The sequence below is a fragment of the Brienomyrus brachyistius genome, chromosome 8 (genome assembly GCF_023856365.1).
Source record: "Brienomyrus brachyistius isolate T26 chromosome 8, BBRACH_0.4, whole genome shotgun sequence".
Taxonomy (NCBI): Eukaryota; Metazoa; Chordata; class Actinopteri; order Osteoglossiformes; family Mormyridae; genus Brienomyrus; species Brienomyrus brachyistius.
Genome location: NC_064540.1, coordinates 8,548,527 through 8,567,002, shown reverse-complemented (window position 1 = coordinate 8,567,002; position 18,476 = coordinate 8,548,527). Strand labels below are relative to the sequence as shown.

Sequence of the window (18,476 nt, the reverse complement as noted above, 5' to 3'; positions counted from 1 at the left end):
TATGTCACCTTAAAACTGTTACAGTAATGAGATGCAATAAATGGTTAAAAATCAATAAATCAGACCAACAAATGTTGTACACAAAAACAAGCTCCCATATTTCATTATGACATTAAAAAAGTACAAAGTTTAAACTCCAATCTGCATGTCCAAGCAGATGCCTGTTTAAATTGAAATGAGCTTGAGAAATGAGGTGGCTCATCTGCAGTTAATACTGGTACTTGCAATAAAATCTAAGTTTTTAATCCTATAAAGCAAGTTGTATCATATTTGATACTTGGTATTCTTAGATTGTCAATTACATGATAATAAAAAATAATAAAAGCAGTTGTATAGCATAGTTTTTGTTTTTTGCCCTCTGGTGGATTATCCATGTACTACATGCTGTAGAGGTCGGATAAACACTAAGTCAGAAAACGGTTGCTTTCATAAATGCTTATTTCTAATTTCCCAATTCTGGAAAACTTGCAGTAAGAATAGAATTTCTTTTTTCAGCAATTTCAAAATGATGGATTGGATTTACACAACTTAAATTTCCATATTTATAATAAAATTGTGTTGAAAATGTGGCAAAAATGATACCTCAGGAATATAATGTATCTGTAAATCTGTCCATAAATCATAGTACTGAACATAATCATTTGAATATTGCATTGAGTCACTTGCTAATCTATTTTAAAATAATTTCCCATGCCTTGACTCTCAAACTGTATGGAATGTTGAACAGGTCATAAAATTTACACTATGTAGCTTCCATGTTTTTTAGATTGCAAAAAAAAGTACAGTTTTGAAGAATTTGTTATGCATGATTAAGGGACATGGATCAGTTGGGGGAGAATGAGGATGATGATGATGATGATGATGATGATGATGACTATTTATGAGGAGTGGTCAAAGCTTATTTAGGAAAGCTCAGATAATCTCTCAGAAAATCATGCAATTTCAACCAATCCCCTTTGAGATTGCACAGCCTGCGCCCAACAAATGCACAGCAACTTGATTTAGTGGAGAAGCCATGCTGCTGTGCTGGCGATACATGGTAGAGAAGTATCAGTGAAGACAGTGACAGCTACAACATATTTTCAAACATGGAAATATTGTGGATGGATACGGTAAAAAGTCATCAATGGTGTAGTGGTACTTTGGCTGTTTTGACATGCAAACAACTGGTGCTCTGTAATAAAAACTATGGCAAAATCTAGTGCGAAATAAAACTGCAAGTACTGCAAAACTTAATTCACCACCTGAAGCATTACCATCCAGTAGAACATATGGAATGAAATGTCAAAGCTGTCCCCTTCAGCAAGCATCAAAGCAGTTAGGGACAATGCCCAGCAATAACCGATACTGTCGGCATTCTATAGTGTGTCATCATACGGCAAAAGAAAAAGGCCCAGAGACATCGTGATGTTACTTTCTTTACAGCAAAAAACAGGGTGTCACTGTGCACCATGAACAAGTGGGTTCAAAATATACGGGTCATTTCAGGCTTGCGGTTACATTTCATGTTCACTGGACTAAACTTTTTTTTGGTGGTAAAAAGTATAATTTAGTGCAGGGTTTCCCAAACCATGTGACGGCCGACTTTAACAATTCAAAATGCAGCCACAGCCCACATTAAATATCACCACACACACACACACACACAAGCTCACACTGAAGTTTCATTGCATATTATTAGCAGTACATGCACCAATCAGCAAGCATATCCGATCTGAATACAAATACCAACCTTCTTTGTATATTTGCAATGCTGAAGTGAAAGTACTGATTTGTTTTTTCGTAAAGATGCTCACTCGCCTAATGAGAGGGCTGGTGTTGTAATCCAAATGCCAAATGCTCACTGCTGTGCAGTAACCCTTCACATTCGCAAATTTGACATTCACGGTTTTAGCTATTCACAAGCTGGCTGTAAACAATTGCGCGGAAATATTTTCGGAAAAGGAAATCATAAAGAAATTTGACATGCAAAGTGTGCAGTACAGCACTCTAATAAATAAACTGTTTTTCTTGTCATTCAGGCTAGCAGACTTATAGGTTGAGCTTTGGGGTGTTCAAGTATTATTTTTTAATTTTCACGCTCATGGGGACGACCTTCCCTAACCCTCTCAAATGTGCATTTTCTCCTAACCTTTCATTGTAGTTTTAATGTCTCTGCTCTTCATTGGTTTCAAGTGATCCTGTTGAAAGCCATTGATCCATTTTCTGTTGGTTTTAGCTTGCTGTGAAGCTTCTCACTAATTGTTCTACAAAAGCTTCATGGAGACATTTAAAACACTTAAAAACTGTACCAAAGTGAATGGTACTTCTTGTTTTCTTATGCATGTTATACACACACAGTTCTCTCATCACTGTGACTTCGGTGATCAGCTGGGTTGAGGTCAGGCTTTTTAATACTTTTTAATCACAGTCATTTTTTAATGACTTTGTCAGTCAGTTTGTTTCTAATGATGTTGCATCATTATATTCTATTTCTGCGGCGATTAGTGCTTTTTAAAAATACAAATGTTTTGGGGTTTCCATGGACCCCAGTCAAAGGTATCTAGTTTTTATAAATGGAACTGTGTGTTTAGTTAATGTTCGCCATGGGTCCTAATGTAAACTATCACACAGTAACACAGATGCAGTAGCCACAGATTCCCACATGTACACTGTTGACAACTTGAGATATTGCTGTTCCAAAGGTAAGATGATGTTCAAAATCAGAAATACAGTAAATAACTTCATAATGAAATTTTATATAACAGTCAGATTTAATGTTTATGTTCCATTATGCAAGATAACGTTGTAAAATAGTATGCATGCATATGAATGCCACACAGTCAATGATCAAGACAGGGTGTGAATGTGGGAAAAAGGGACACTTTTTTGAAGTTGCAGAGGGGGATGGAGGGATTTTAGGCCTCCAAGATGTTTTTGGCTGTTTTTTTTTTTTAATAGATTTTAATTTGCAGTTCATTCAATTTAAGGTTATTTTTCATGTTCTGAATCTCCCTTCTTTCTGTATTGTTCATGGGTGCCATACCGACTCTCCATCCATAGCATCCAAATAATGCCAGATGGACATGGAACAGTTGGTTGTACCCTCAAACCAGCTTCCTGCATGGAGAGGCCATGATTTTTATTGTGGTTTGCAGTGGTTGCTTCGATTTCATTTGAAACTTCCGTTCTGTTGCATGGCCTTTGACCGCATCTTTCTGGGTGAAGTCTGCGTCCATGTCCACTCGGCCTTGGACTACATCCTTGCCTATCATGCTTCATAGTGCATTAAACCACCAACAAGCCACATATACAGCTTACTTCTTGTTATGTGTGTGAGCATGTGCTTATTGGTGTAGATATCTGTTTGCAAGAAGTGGATAGCTCATTGCAAGGATGGGCTTTCATTGTAGTTTTAATGTCTCTGCTCTTCATTGGTTTCAAGTGATCCTGTTTTGGTTTGGTTGTTATCAGCTGAGGGCATTTTTTTACCAATTTGCTTGATGTGGCACTTCCATTTGATAATTGTATTATGGACTGCTGTGTGTAGTGTTTTGCAAGAAGTCAACTGGCAATTGAAACTGTTTATGTGCAATGAGAAAACAGTTGACTGTTGTGGTTTTGTTCATATGGGATTGACAGTTGACTACATGTGTTGCAGGCATGTCTAAGCAACTGAGAAAAACTGCAATTTCATGACAATGTTTCTGTGCAATGTTGATAACCTGAAACATCAGCAGTTAATGAATCGCCATGTTCGCAAAAAATGTTATGGCATTTCGTTTGCAGTAAATTCACAGTTTATCGCTGTAACTCTAAAAGTGTAGAGTTCCTTTGTGTTTAAAATGAAAGTAAATTAGACAGCATAGACTGTCATCACTGATGTTGTCTGGTCGCATCACTGTCTGTCATCACGTGGCATGACCCGGGAAATGACACGCATTCCTGGGCAAAAATAAAGAAATAAATAATGGACCAGAATGATAATTGCAAGGCCTGGTTGCTGCAGCAAACATTTGGGGGAAAAGCTGGAAACAAGAAAATTCAATTATTTAGTCTTCTTATACGGAATGATAAAATCATGAAAAGATTTAAATGCTTGATATAAAATTCAAACTTACGCATGTCTAATTGTTTGAAACTTTCCTCTCTTTTGGCTATTTGCTGTTGAGACCATTATAATGTTATGGAACTTTAGTTTTTTTTTAGGTTTTTTTTTGTCCAGTAATGTATGTCAGCTCATAAATTATAACTTCAACAGCAATTCTATTGATGATATGCCTTAAATACATTTTTTATGTATTGAAATGGTTAGATACATACTTACTGTGAATGGGAGTGAATGGAATCTTGAAAAATTATCATTAATGCAAAAATGATCAGGGATTAATGTCTGATGCATTTTGACACTAAAATTGCTACTTTATAATGGTTTTAATTTCGAAACATTAATTGCATAATATATTTGCAAATGTGAATTTCTAGAAGGCATTACTACAGAAACACCCATTTAAAAAAAACTTGATTAAAATTCACATTAATTCTTGTGTCTGACAGAGTAGAAACAAGAGAAGGTGAGCCAACCAGGAGTATTTCAGTTTCGTTTACAATTCATTTGTAAAACCACAGGCAGCCATTTAGTGCTTGATTTCACAAAGGCAGTTAATTAACAAGCCAGGAGGCATAGATCTGATAGCGTGGACACTTACATATAATTGTGTGTTGGCATAGCAATGGAAATTAAGACCTAAGGGAAGCGCATAAAGGAAAAAAAGAATAGGTCCTAACACTGATTTCTGGGGAACACCCAGTATGAAGGACAGTGGTAGATGTGTGTGCCTCGATTGAGACATCAGTGATGGCCTCTAAGGTGGGATGTAAACCAGGAAAACACAGGATTGGCAGTAGCAATATCTGAAAGGCGGGAGAGCAAGATTCTGTGATTGACAGTATCAAATGCAGAGCTGAGATCAAGATGTAACAGGATGCTGGCTGCTCCAGAATCTACAGCCATGAGTAGATATTTGACAACCCTCAGGAGAATGGTTTCAGAACTGTGATGGGTTCTGAAGCCTGATTGAAATGGTAAGTACAGATTAAAGGCATTCAAGTGATCTTTGAGTTGACCAGCAACAACCTTTTCCGATATATTTGCCATAAAGCAGAGATTATAGATGGATCTATATGATGTTAACTGATGCGGGTCTAACCCAGGTTTTTTGAGTGATAGCAGCAGTTTTCAATATAGAATGAATAATGCTAGTAGCAAGGCTACAGTTTACAAAGTGGGAAATGGGTGCAAAAAATGCTAGAGTAATCGTTAATCGTTGTAGTAAGGGCAGGTCTAACTGACAAGTAGATGAGTTTGACTTCAAAATTAATTCTGCAACAGAAGTAGATGTTTTGGGAGGAGATTCTGAAAGAGATTGAACAGCAGGTTCTAGTAGCAAGTCAGAAGTGGGGAGAGGATGAGAGTCAGCAGAAAAACACTGATATAAGTTCCAATTTTGGATTGAAAGAATTTCAAAAATGAAGTAAAGCACTCAACCGAAGCAGCAGGGTTTTTAACACGAGGCTGGCAGACTCTATTCACAGTGGAAAGCTGATTTCTGGGCCTGCAAGCAGCATTGTTAATAAGAGAGGAATAATACGATGAATGGGCAGTTATAAAAGCCATTCTGTGTGCTTTAAGGTGTTCAGTATAGGCCATAGTATGGACTGTCAGGCTCGTATTCTTACAGAACCTCTATAAGCATTGACCAGCTTCTGTCATGGTACATAACTCTGGCATGTACACAGAGAAGCATTAGAAGTGGAGAAAAGCCTGGATTTTACAGGTGCCATATCAACCAAAACTTGACTATAGAATTATACAAAGTAAGCATCTGCATTGGCGATGTCAGATCCATCACATAATCAAGGTGAGAAACGGAACCAAACCTAACAAAATATAACTGATCAATGGAATTGGTCTTGTTTTGTGCTAGAAGCATATATCAGTAAATATGTGACACGAAATACTAGTGTCAGAACCGAACACAAAATCATTCTGAATACCAGACGAACAGGTGGGATCTAGAATATGACCCTTAGCATGGGTTGGAAAACCTACATGCTGTATATACTGAAACAATCCAATGTAGAACCTAGATTGGCAAGCAAGCGAACAATTGGAATCTACATGAAAATCGATGATGACGTAACAAACCGAAGTGAATGATTCGTTTAGCTCAGTAAAATATTCTCGGTGAAACTTAGGTGGTCTTTAGACTAGTGTATATATACAGAGTCCTGACTAGCAATTGTGTAAACATATATTCATAAGAACATAAGAAATTTACAAACGAGAGGAGACCATTTGACTTATCAAGCTTGTTTGCGGAGAACTCAACTAATAGCTCAGAATTGTTAAAATCTTATCTAGTTCTGATTTAAAGGAACCCAGGGTTTTAGCTTGTGCTACACTAGCAGGAAGACTATTCATACTCTAACTACTCACTGTGTAAAGAAGTGCTTGCTCAAATTCATTTTAAAATGTTCTCCTGCTAATTTCCACCTATGGCCTCAAGTTCTAGTACTTAAACTAATATTGAAGTCTATGTATTGAAGCCATTTAGCTGAACAGCATGCAGACCTGTTACAATCTTGTATATATGGATCATGTGCCCCCTTAGTCTCCTTTGCTTGAGGCTGAACAGATTCAGCTCAGCTAACCTCTCCTCATAAGACATTCCTCTAAGACCAGGAATCATTCTCTTCGCCCTATGTTGTACCATTTCCAAGGCAGCAATGTCCTTTTTTTGGTATGGTGGCTAAACCTGCACACAATATTGTAGGTGGTTACCAAGGAATTGTATAATCTTAGCATCACCTCCCTTGACTTAAACTCCACACACTTAGAGATGTAACCCAACATCCTATTGGCCTTTCTAATTGCTTCCCCACACTGGCGAGTGTGGGAAATTCCCTATATTCAAATGATGAGACATGGCGCAAATCGATGAGGATAGCCTTAAGACTGTCCCACAGCCAGACCACCACCCCTACCCTTCAAACAGGGTTTAGAAAAAAAGCTGTAACCACAGGGTGTAAGTAGGTTCAGCTGTAGATAGTCATTGAGTCTCTGCCAGGTTTCAGCAAGCAACAGAATTCCCAGTTGTTTAGTGGTGATCAGGTCATGTGGAGAAGTAGCTTTGTCCATTAAAAGCAACAGTTCAAAAGTGCAGAACGAAAATCTAAGTCAGAGTACCTCTCTTGAACAACTGATGCTGTTGTCCTCAGTAGGTGTCTCAACAAGCTACCAATTCTAGTTCAGTGTGTAGAAGATGGGCCTTGTAGACCGCATTGCAGAGAGGGTTACAGGAGAGATGTGCCTAATATCAAAATCACGTCTTGAAAAGCAACAAATATAAGGGATTTTTTTCTTTAGCATATTACAGTAGAATCTTGGAACTCAAATGCCTCTTAAGTCAACCATCTTGGACATCAAACAGGTCTGTTGAATTTATTTTTACTTGTACCTCGACCGAAATCTTGGAACTTGACCGTTCCGGATAAAACTTATATGTGTAGATGTATTCAGCTCCACCAATTCGGGTCAGTCGAGAAAAGGGACGACTGCATCCAAGAGTTACAGGGAGAGAGAAAAGATGGCCGATGATGTTTCTGATCATACTCTACTATCTGCTGAAAACTAGAGGTTATGCAACTCTTATGAAAAAAATTATGAAATATGAATTAAATCCAACATTACTTTTTTACTTAATGGATACCATTGTTGTACCTTATTCATTAATTTTTTGAGACCAATAAAAAATGGGTCTGGAGATTATATGAGCACTGGAAAAATGTGAAATAGAAGTAGGACAACTTACTATGAAAATATTATGCGCATTAAGGAAATGATTTACTATTTAGATTAATCAGTCGCACTGCATAACAGTTTTCAAGGGCATGGAGGGAAATCTTGGTGAAAAATCATCAAATTCATGTTTGTAGAAATTACTATGTACATAACAATCAAAATATTTGAACAGTGGCCAAAAATGTACTCAATTGCCTTTTCCAAATACTAATCCGTCATTGATCAGTGTGCTCCACAAATTATGCCACGAAATAGATTTCTGTACTCTGTATATAAGTATTCACAAAGTTGTTCACAAATAAACTTTGTCTAACATAGTATGGCAAATCAAGGAGCACCATGCTACATTTTCACCCCAAGGCGCCAAGTTACATTTTCTCCATGAAAGCATGAAGGCATCACTTTCTTTCATGCACAAAAATCAAAAGCAATGATTCATTTTGTACACAGAATTGCGTTTTGTGGATAGAAGCCTGAATTTATCTCATTACATGAATAAAAAATAATTTTGTTCACAAAATGCATTTTTGTCAATGAAATAAATTCATTTTGTGTACAAACATGCATTTCGTGAATGAAAGAAAGTTATTTTGTAGACAATAGACAAACAGGCGTGGATTGACCCTCGAGTAGTTCTGGAGTTTTCCTGGTGGGCCGGTCTTTTTAGGGCCAATCTGGTTTTCTCAAGGCTGGTGATCGCGATCAGGAAGCATACCACGGGGCACCCAGTGGCAGTTTTTGCCACCAGTCTAACACCGCATTTGCGTGGAGCAACAGACATCTGGGGCCCCCTGTTGGCCACAAACATTTACAATACAAAATATTAAATAATGTTCTTATATACGTGTTCTGATACACAGCTAGCTAGATGGGGCTTCTCACTATACTTGACAGCTGTTTGTTTAGTTTGTGAAACATCTGAGGGGGCTGTCGTACCAAGCAAATTCCCAGGCTGTTTTTCTTGCCTGTCTGGCCCTGGGTGTAATCCAGTGATGTTCATCAGATTAACTTCTACTCAAAGGTATATTGTGTTCTCAGAGTGAAGATGAGCATACAGGTTTTCCTGATGTAAGTTGTATATATTTACCTGAGTCAATCTCTGACAGTCTGTACAGACAACAAATTCACATTTTGTTTTACCTTCGTATAGCCATACTTTGCAGTAACTGGTGCCTTTTGAAAATACTTCTAGTATGTTCTGTCTCTCTTCTGTTTAACCGGCTAACTTTGACATGATGCTTTGAGTGTGTCTCTTAAGTACTTATTTTTTCAATGTATACAATGATGTCTTCTACAGATATTCCCTACTTTGCCATCAGTGTTCACTGGCCGAAGGGCTCCAAACTCAAGCAAAAGGACTAGGAAGACCCGAGCAGGGAGGGAGCGTATTGTTATTAAGAATGTGATTTGTCTTCCAAAAAACACTCCTTCACATAGTGGAAAATGGAAGGTTCCAAGAGGCCGGGATAGAGAGATTCTTGGCATGAAAGGTCTGATCGGCAAATTGCGCCTAAGTTCTGGATGGTCCTCAGAGCGCATCACATCTGAAATAAATTCCCTCTTCCAAGGTGCACTTGACAAAAAAGAAGGAAGTCAATTTACATTCCTTGAGGTAAATTGAATCACATCTCTTTTGTGTATAAGTTTGGTCATAATTTTGTCATGTAACTTACAGTGTCTTTGTATTTTGTGTTGTAGTGTTTGCCCGGTTCACGCTATCTTATCATACCAAGAAGATCATGTGATTTTTCATGGAATGGGTCTGAGGTTCTCTGCCTCAGTGGGCAGGGTGCACTGTACGTTTTGTCAGAGACCAATTCTTCAGATGAGAAGGTACCTAGATGAAGCATTTTATTGACTTGATTGTGCATTTACCTAGTATTTTTAATGCGAACTCACCTGGGGCTTTTTGTATTTGTCAAAGGTTGCGTTATCAGATATCAGCATTGAACACACTTCACCGATGAAAAGAAGAAGAGGTACAGACAAATATACATGAAAGTTTTATCACTGATTTCAGGGTTTCATTTTGACATCTTTACATTGTCACCATTATAGTATTATTAATGTCATTATTATGTTGTTAATAGTCTCCCAGACCTGTGATTTTTTTTTGGCTATAATGGCTCTGCTTAGATATGAAGGGGCTTCTTGATGTGTAAAATAACCAACCAGAGTCCATTATTTCTGAAGGCATGTTGGCTCATCACAATGTATTGACAGTGTCTGAAGACCATGTTTTAAGTGATTTAGTGGCTTGTCACATCCCAGCATTAGAGGATCCAGCTTTTGTGCTCAGTAAATAGGTTTCTATATGTGCCACCAGTCCAGCAAAAAATGATTTAGCTATAAGTTCTCGTTTAATGATGTGAAAAGATATATTTTACTGCTGACTGAATGTTTTGCTGCTAGTCATTACACATATATTTTAAAATATCCTTTAAATGTTTATTTCCCCTGTTAATTGTAGTAGTTCTATTTCCACTGTACAATAATAATTTGTGTTTTGTCAGTGTCACAATGGAATTGCAGTAAAATCCCATTGGGATTTTTATAGGTAGTGGTATCAATTATATGATTGCAGCTACTTATTTATTTCAGAAAACTTACAGTATTGTTCTTGTATTCATAAATAACATAAATATGATTTGTATTTCCTCTGATCATAAAAATGAGCAGTTATGTTCTGTGGGAAGGACAAGAATGGTGGAATTAGCTCCATATGATGACAGTGAGGATGAGATGGGACAGTGACAGTGACATGGATATGAATGGGAGCAGAAAGGGAGTATTTATGTGGCAGGTTTAGTCTGAGATTCAGACTGAATATTGATGTAACCCAGTGTAATTTTGCTGCGAAAATTAAGATTAACTTAATTTATCCCATGAAGAAAATGTGTATGCAAACAGCAGCAAGTACGCAGTGCACAGATGAACAGTGCACATAGAGCAAACAATTTCAAACAAACAGTGCACATAGAGCAAACAAATTCAAACAAACAGTGCACATAGAGCAAACAAATTCAAACAAACAATGCACATAGGGCAAACAAATTCAAACAAACAGTGCACACAGGGCAAACAAATTCAAACAAACAGTGCACACAGGGCAAACAAATTCAAACAAACAGTGCACACAGGGCACACAAATTCAAACAAACAGTGCACATAGAGCAAACAAATTCAAACAAACAGTGCACATAGAGCAAACAAATTCAAACAGTGCACATAGAGCAAACAAATTCAAACAAACAGTGCACATAGGGCAAACAAATTCAAACAAACAATGCACATAGGGCAAACAAATTCAAACAAACAGTGCACATAGGGCAAACAAATTCAAACAAACAGTGCACAGGGCAAACAAATTCAAACATACAGTGCACATAGGGCAAACAAATTCAAACAAACAGTGCACACAGGGCAAACAAATTCAAACAAACAGTGCACACAGGGCAAATAAATCCAAACAAACAGTGCACATAGGGCAAACAAATCCAAACAAACAGTGCACATAGGGCAAACAAATTCAAACAAACAGTGCACATAGAGCAAACAAATTCAAAGAGTACACAGTACAAAAACACAATAGTCAGTACTACTACTATGTGTGATATCACACCACAAGCCTTTTGTAAGGCGATTGATATGTTTGCACCAAAGTCCAAATCAATACCGGATCACATTTCTATTTACGCGATTTTCAGTCAAAGACAAAAGTACTACATGAACTACATCGTGAATATGGTCTTAGTGAGAAACACTACTTAGTTTATTAAGGAGTCACATTCCCCTAACCCTATTTGTCCCATTTGTTATTTGAATTTTAGTACATGATTTTAGTGAAGACAAGGTTGTGTTGTAATAGTATCCTGAAAAACACCATTGGAACATAAAGGAAAAACATACACATTTAACAACAACAACAATTACTGATGTTACTTATGAAATAAAAAAAGTAGCAGCATAATTGCACTATTACAAAATACTTTTCCACCGCACCAGGTATTTTCAGTCCTTTACTTTTTCCATTGGTAGAGTACCAGTACCTGTTTGTTACTTCACTACTTTGGGGTGGGACTTGAATGTCATTCTTTGTCAGTTGACTATGCAAATAGCCTGCCTCTGAAACACAATACAACCACTGTCTTGAAAAAAAGTTGCGAACTCAAAAAACAACAGTAAACAAAGTAAAAAACTAAATAAAAGTAATATTTATTTATGCTTGGCCAATGAAGAGATCTTAGCTTAAATTGTGATCTGGTCGGAAAAAGAGATACGACAAGATTAGGATGGCATGCCCAGGTGCAAATTATTAAGTATAATCTAGGACAGGACTGTATTAGAAAGCATCATTGTGTGACTTTGTTGTAATAAATATTGGGATATTTATAAAACAAAAAAACAGCAATGATGTAAATGATTATGATTGTCTCGGATAATATATGCAGAGCTCATGCATAAGCAGTGGAGGTAAACTTTGAACTGATTTTTAAACATACTAGATGATCTTGAAAAACAATAATCATCAATACCACTAAACTTGCTTAATTTTTTTTTCCTATGACAGAGTAAAAATGTTTTAGGGAAATAATCCCGTGTGATTCTCATGTCGCTGTTATTGTGCCTGGATAAAACTTTACTGACAGCCTTAACTGCCTGCAGCAGTAATAGTAAAATGTTTTTCGCAGTAACCCTGTAATTGACCTTGCTGCCGTGCACTTCCGTGTCTGCACGTGCACTTCTGTGTCTGCACGTGCACGTGACTTGGAATGTCATGGTGCACACTGGGAAATAGGGCTCCCCAAAGCCACTGTGTAATTCGAACCCTGCTGACTAGCTATGTAAGAATTACATGTGCATAACATGCAATGTTGGTATTAATATCACACATTTTTCAAATTATTCCTCCTCGTGTTATGATGTCATTTGGCCCCAGTAGCAGTTTTTGCGGCAGTGGAAAACCAGCACCATGAAGTACCAGAAGTATGGTACTTGGTGCAGTGGAAAAGCCTTAAAACCATGTATTAAACCTTAAATATTACAAAAGCACATCCCAGATTCACAAATTTGAATATAAGACCATGTGTGGTTATCCCAGATTCAAAAACAGGAGCCATTTAAAAACAATGTGGTTTATGTATTCACATAGAACATCCATCCATCTTGAAAATTCTTTGATAAAGATTTTTTTTCCCCTACGACAGAGTAACAGAGTAAAAATATTTTAGCAAACTTTGACCCCCACGCTATAATGTCCATACAGAAATGAAAGTAAGAAAAAGCCTTATTTAAAAATTTTAAGCTGACTAGCAATGTAAGAACTGCAACTGCATCATCCACCCTTATAGGATCCTACAGCTGTTTTTTAAATTCCATGCAAAATTCCCTGCTTCGTGTTGTGTTGTCATTCAGCGGCGGTACCAGTTCTTACACCAGTAGAGAACCAACATCCTGAAGTACTGTACTTTTGGTAGTTTATTGAAGTACCAAAAGTATGGTATCTGGTGCAGTGGAAAAGCATCCAAACATGGGGTGCTTCCTGGTGTGTTGTGGTAGGAACTGGTTTATTGTGACTCAAGCATCATCATAAAATTTTAAATATTGTTTTTACACATGTATCCAAAAATCAACAGGCACAATGCAGGGTCTCAGACACCATTCATGCATACAAACTGGCAAATCCAGTTTACCGTAGAATGTTTTTGGACTTTGGGGGGAAACCAGAGATCCTTGAGGACACGCGGTATAGAATATGAATGATTGTTTACACATAATCAAATTATATATTGCAGGAAAATGCATATATTTGATGGCTCGCAAGCTGCATTTTAATGTTTTTAAGGGCAACGTTAAAGGATAAATTGTAAGAACTCATTTAGTATAGAGTTCCAACTGTAGAAATATATCAATTTATTAAAGATTATGCATTTAAGAATTTTAGAAGAGAAATTGATCATTTCTAAGGAAAGCATTTTTTTTGTTGTTTTTGAGTTGCCATATGGTAACATCTTGCTGTATCGTCTTTTAAAACTGTTGTTCCTTTTGAAATTACTGAAGTTATTTAATGTAAATAAATGTAGTGGAAAGGATTCCATGGTTATAACATAATGCGTACCATAAAAGGTTAAAATATTAATAATAATAAAGAAACATTTCTCTTCCTCTGGTTGTGGTGCATGTTTGGCAAGTTTTGGTGAAAGCTCCTGATTGTAAGCAATAACAATTGAAATATACTTAACTACGATTATTTATGATGTAATTTCCCAATTAGCTTATGCTGTTCATGGGCTTAACCTGTCTTATTGTTCGATGATTGTAAAATATTTTTATTTTTTGTGAATATTTGACTGAACATTAACTCTAAAATCATGATATGATATCACAGGAACACAGACAATTGTTTAAATGGTTTCATTTTTGTTTTTTTTTTTATTTCAAGTTTATGAAGAAGATGCCTGCTGACATCATATGCAGTTCTCTGGAACAGCTAGAACCTGTTGGAGTCGAGTCTCCCGTCGACAACATCTCAGTGATGACACTCACCAGGAAGCCTAATGGAGGGAGGAAGTACAACAAAAAGCAGTACTGCTTGTTCTGCGATAAGCCATACTCGAAAATCGCACGGCATATAGAGCAAGTTCACAGAAATGAAGTAGAGGTTGCTCATGCCCTCCAATTTCCCAGAAAATCCAAGGAGAGGCGGCAGAATTTAGACTATTTGCGTAACCGTGGAAATTTCATCCATAATCACCAAGTTTTGAAACAAAGGAGAGGAGTCCTTGTTCCGCGCAAACAGTCGAGTAATACTGCTGAACTTCCGAAACATTATGTCCACTGTCTGAACTGCCATGGTTTGTTTCTAAAGAAGTATCTGTGGAAACATACGAAGAATTGCAAGCATTCAGATAGCTACCTTCAAGACAGGGAGGAGACTCATGAGGCACATTCCCACCGCATGAACTTTTTTCAGGAACCAGAACCTTTTTCAGGAACCAGGAACTTCTGTAATGTTGCCACCACTGGAACTCGGCCTGATTGTAGTTCCTCTGAGGCAGTTCTGGAAACTTTTTTTAGTCCCTACTCCAGACTTGGTACTTATTGTTCAACCACAAACTATTGGGGTGGGGCTCACAGTGATAACTTGCAGATTGGTTAATCAACTTAATCACAACCACCAGCGCTAAGTGCAAGTTACACCGTAAAATGGGGACAAGATACTTTTTGATTTTCTTTCTACAAATGAAAATAGTGGAGCAACAAAATTATTACATTGCCATGTACGACAGTCAGGCTGTAATTATGTAGTGTTTGCTTAATGTGTCATTTTTACTTTGATCATTTGTTTAAACATCTAATTTAGATTTACATTTTTCCCTCCAAACCCTTACTTTTTATTATTCACCTGGTAATTTTATCCAGACTAATGTACAGCCTGTTTATCTGTTTTTGCTTAGTCTGTTCGATTCATCTCCATCATTACAAAATCTTCCGTCTTTGATCCCGTGATCCTGGATAGGGTCATATGAGGTCCTGCCATTTTCAGAACTTCATGAGTTCTGGTTCCCAGAATGTTCATATCCAGTTCTCTGGAATTTCTATGAATGTTGAGTAATATGTCTGCAATGATACTACAAAGTTTGTGCAATTTTTCTACTACGTTGATATATAAATACACTGCTCAAAAAAATGAACACTTTGAAAATACATCAGATATCAATTAGGAAAAAAATCATGCAGGATTTCTATGCTGATGTAGACTGGGTAATGTGTTAGGAAGGAAAGGATGCCACATCGTTTGATGGAAATGAAATTATCAACCTACAGAGGGCTGAATTCAAAGACACCCCGCAAATCAAAGTGAAAAATGATGCGGCATTACAGTAACTCAGAATCATACTCAGTAGTTTGTATGGCCCCCACGTGGTTGTATGCATGCCTGACAATGTCGGGGCATGGTCCTAATGAGACCACGGATGGTGTCCTGGGGGGTCTCCTCCAGGTCTGGACCAGGGTATCACTGAGCTTCTGGACAGTCTGAAGTGCAACCTGGTAACAGCGGATGGACGAAACATAACGTCCCAGAGGTGTTCTATTGGATTTAGGTCAGGCGAGCGTGGGGGGCAGTCAATGGTATCAATTCCTTCATCCTCCAGGAACTGCCTACATGCTCTTGCCACATGAGGCCGGGCATTGTCGTGCACCAGGAGGAACCCAGGACTTACTGCACCAGTGTAGGGTCTGACTATGGGTCCAAGGATGTCATCCTGATACCTAATGGCAGTCAAGTGCCGTTGTCTAGCCTGTAGAGGTCTGTGCGTCCCTCCATGGATATGCCTCCCCAGACCATCACTGACCCACCACCAAACCGGTCATGCTGAACAATGCTGCAGGCAGCATAACATTCTCCATGGCTTCTCCAGACCCTTTCTGTCACATGTGCTCAGGGTGAACCTGCTCTCATCTTTGAAAAGCACAGGGTGCCAGTGGCAGACCTGCAAATTCTGGTATTCTATGGCAAATGCCAATCGAGCTCCATGGTGCTGGGCAATGAGCACAGGGCCCACTAGAGGACGTCGGGCCCTAAAGCCACCCTCATGAAGTCTGTCTCTGACCAAACAATCAGAAACATTCACACCAGTGGCCTGCTGGAGGTCATTTTGTAGGGCTCCAGCAGTGTTCATCCTGTTCCTCCTTGCACAAAGGAGCAGATACCGGTCCTGCTGATGAGTTAAGGATCTTCTACGGTCCTGTCCAGCTCTCCTTGATTATCTTCCTGTCACTTGGAATCTCCTCCTTGCCCTTGAGACTGTACTGGAAGACACAGCAAACCTTCTGGCAATGGCACGTATTGATGCACCATCCTGGAGGAGTTGGACTACCTGTGCAACCTCTGTAGGGTCCAGGTATCGCCTCATGCTACCAGTAGTGACACTGACCGTCGCCAAATGCAAAACTAGTGAAAAAACCGTCAGAAAAGATGAGGAGGGAAAAATGCCAGTGGCCTCCACCTGTTAAACCATTCCTGGTTTGGGGGTCGTCTCATTGTTGCCCCTCTAGTTCACCTGTTGATAATTTCATTAACGCCAAAGCAGCTGAAACTGATTAACAACCCCCTCCGCTACTTAACTGACCAGATCAATATCCCAGAAGTATAATAGACTCTGATTAAAAAGTGTTCCTTATATTTTGAGCAGTATAGAATTTTATTTGTAGATTCTTAGAATGTTACTTTTTTTAAGAATGTCATATTGTTTCATTGTCCTGAGAACATTTTAGTGTACATTTTTAATATGCTACTCAAATTACATTACTTGTAGGTCCTACTATATATATTCAGTATTGATACATTTTCTTGGACCTTTCTTAGTGCAGCTTGTAGATATTTTCTAAATGTACATTTGTTCTTGAAGCATGAAAACCATCAAGTAATACTTATATTTAGTCATTTAGCAAACACTTTTATCCAAAGTGACTTGTATGTTGGAATATGTAAGTATAATATGTAAATGCCTGGAAAATAAAAGAATGAGTAATATGGCTGATCCAAAGGTTTTTCTATATTTTAATGAAATACTTTCAACATCCAATCAAAATGTTTAATAAAAAGGAAAGGAAAAATTTAGGACTAAATACAGCTTTGGAGAAAATTAAGAGACCATTTTTAGTTTTACTAATTTCTTGATTTATGGGGGGTGCTTCTGTGTAAATTATACATTTTTTTGTAAACCCTAGCCTGGCTCTTCCCTGTTCCTTATTGATGAAGGGCTTCTTCCCTGCTTTATGGGTCTTCAGTCCTGCTTCTAGTTGCCTGTTATGAACTGTCCTGGAACTGCACTTCACACCACTTAATGTTTCCCATTCTCTTTGAATGTCACTTGTTGTCATCCCTTGATTTATGAGGCACTGCCGGATAAGATGACGATCATCTCTAGCATTAGAAATTTGCTTCTGCCCGCTACCTTGCTGGTTTTTGGTAAATGCCCATGTGTCCTGCTTCATCGTGTTCAAATGAACTGCTGTCTTAGAAATTTTGAGCCAGGAGGCAGCCTACCGCCAAAGGATTAAACCAGGATTTAACTATGCAGATTCTTAAAAAATATGGAGTGGTTTCTTGATTTTTTTTTTATATATAAACAAAAATATAAGTTCAACTATATATAATATAATAAAATTACAAGCTAAAAAACACCATTGTTTTCCAAGCCGGTCTCTTCAGGCGCACATTTAACCTAAAATTTAAAAAAAGCTCACTAAAAGTATCACTGTCTGGTAATGCACAGTATGCTACAAATGCAAAAGATTTGGTTAAAAAAAGAAACATTATTCCGTTTTCCCTGCCCCTCTGTGTGCAGCGTACTTCAGTGCATCGCCTATTATGTTCTCCGTATCCTTCAGGAATACAGAGGGATGGTGCTAAATATAAAGTTCTAAATGTAAATCAGCAAGAATATTTCAAGACCTCATGCAACTGATGAACTGGTATGCACCTAATAAATATATTCCAGCTACTTTAAGCAGTGTTGCCAACTACTGTCAATGGCAAGTAGCTAAAGCCTGGTCAAAATTTGAGAGGCATCTAGTTGCAGGAAGGGCCTGAGGCCCCAATACATCATTCCTGAAGGCGTAACTA

At 37.9% G+C, this 18,476-nt stretch overlaps 1 protein-coding gene across 6 annotated transcripts in view; it reads left to right on the top strand.

The window, feature by feature from the left end:
* The window catches only part of LOC125748000 (uncharacterized), a 108,806-nt gene that overhangs the window by 77,618 nt on the left and 12,712 nt on the right, over positions 1 to 18,476 (top strand). Inside the window, exons 4-7 of one of the 6 annotated variants that reach the window (XM_049023759.1) lie at positions 9,141 to 9,455; positions 9,542 to 9,676; positions 9,768 to 9,822; positions 14,286 to 14,483. The exons of 4 other annotated variants lie outside the window; for them this stretch is intronic. In XM_049023759.1, coding sequence (XP_048879716.1) covers positions 9,141 to 9,455; positions 9,542 to 9,676; positions 9,768 to 9,822; positions 14,286 to 14,308 — 528 coding nt within the window. In that variant the 3' untranslated portion in view covers positions 14,309 to 14,483. Of the gene's footprint in view, positions 1 to 9,140; positions 9,456 to 9,541; positions 9,677 to 9,767; positions 9,823 to 14,285; positions 17,389 to 18,476 lie in introns of those variants that run through there. One more of the 6 variants, XM_049023754.1, reaches the window with a different exon arrangement.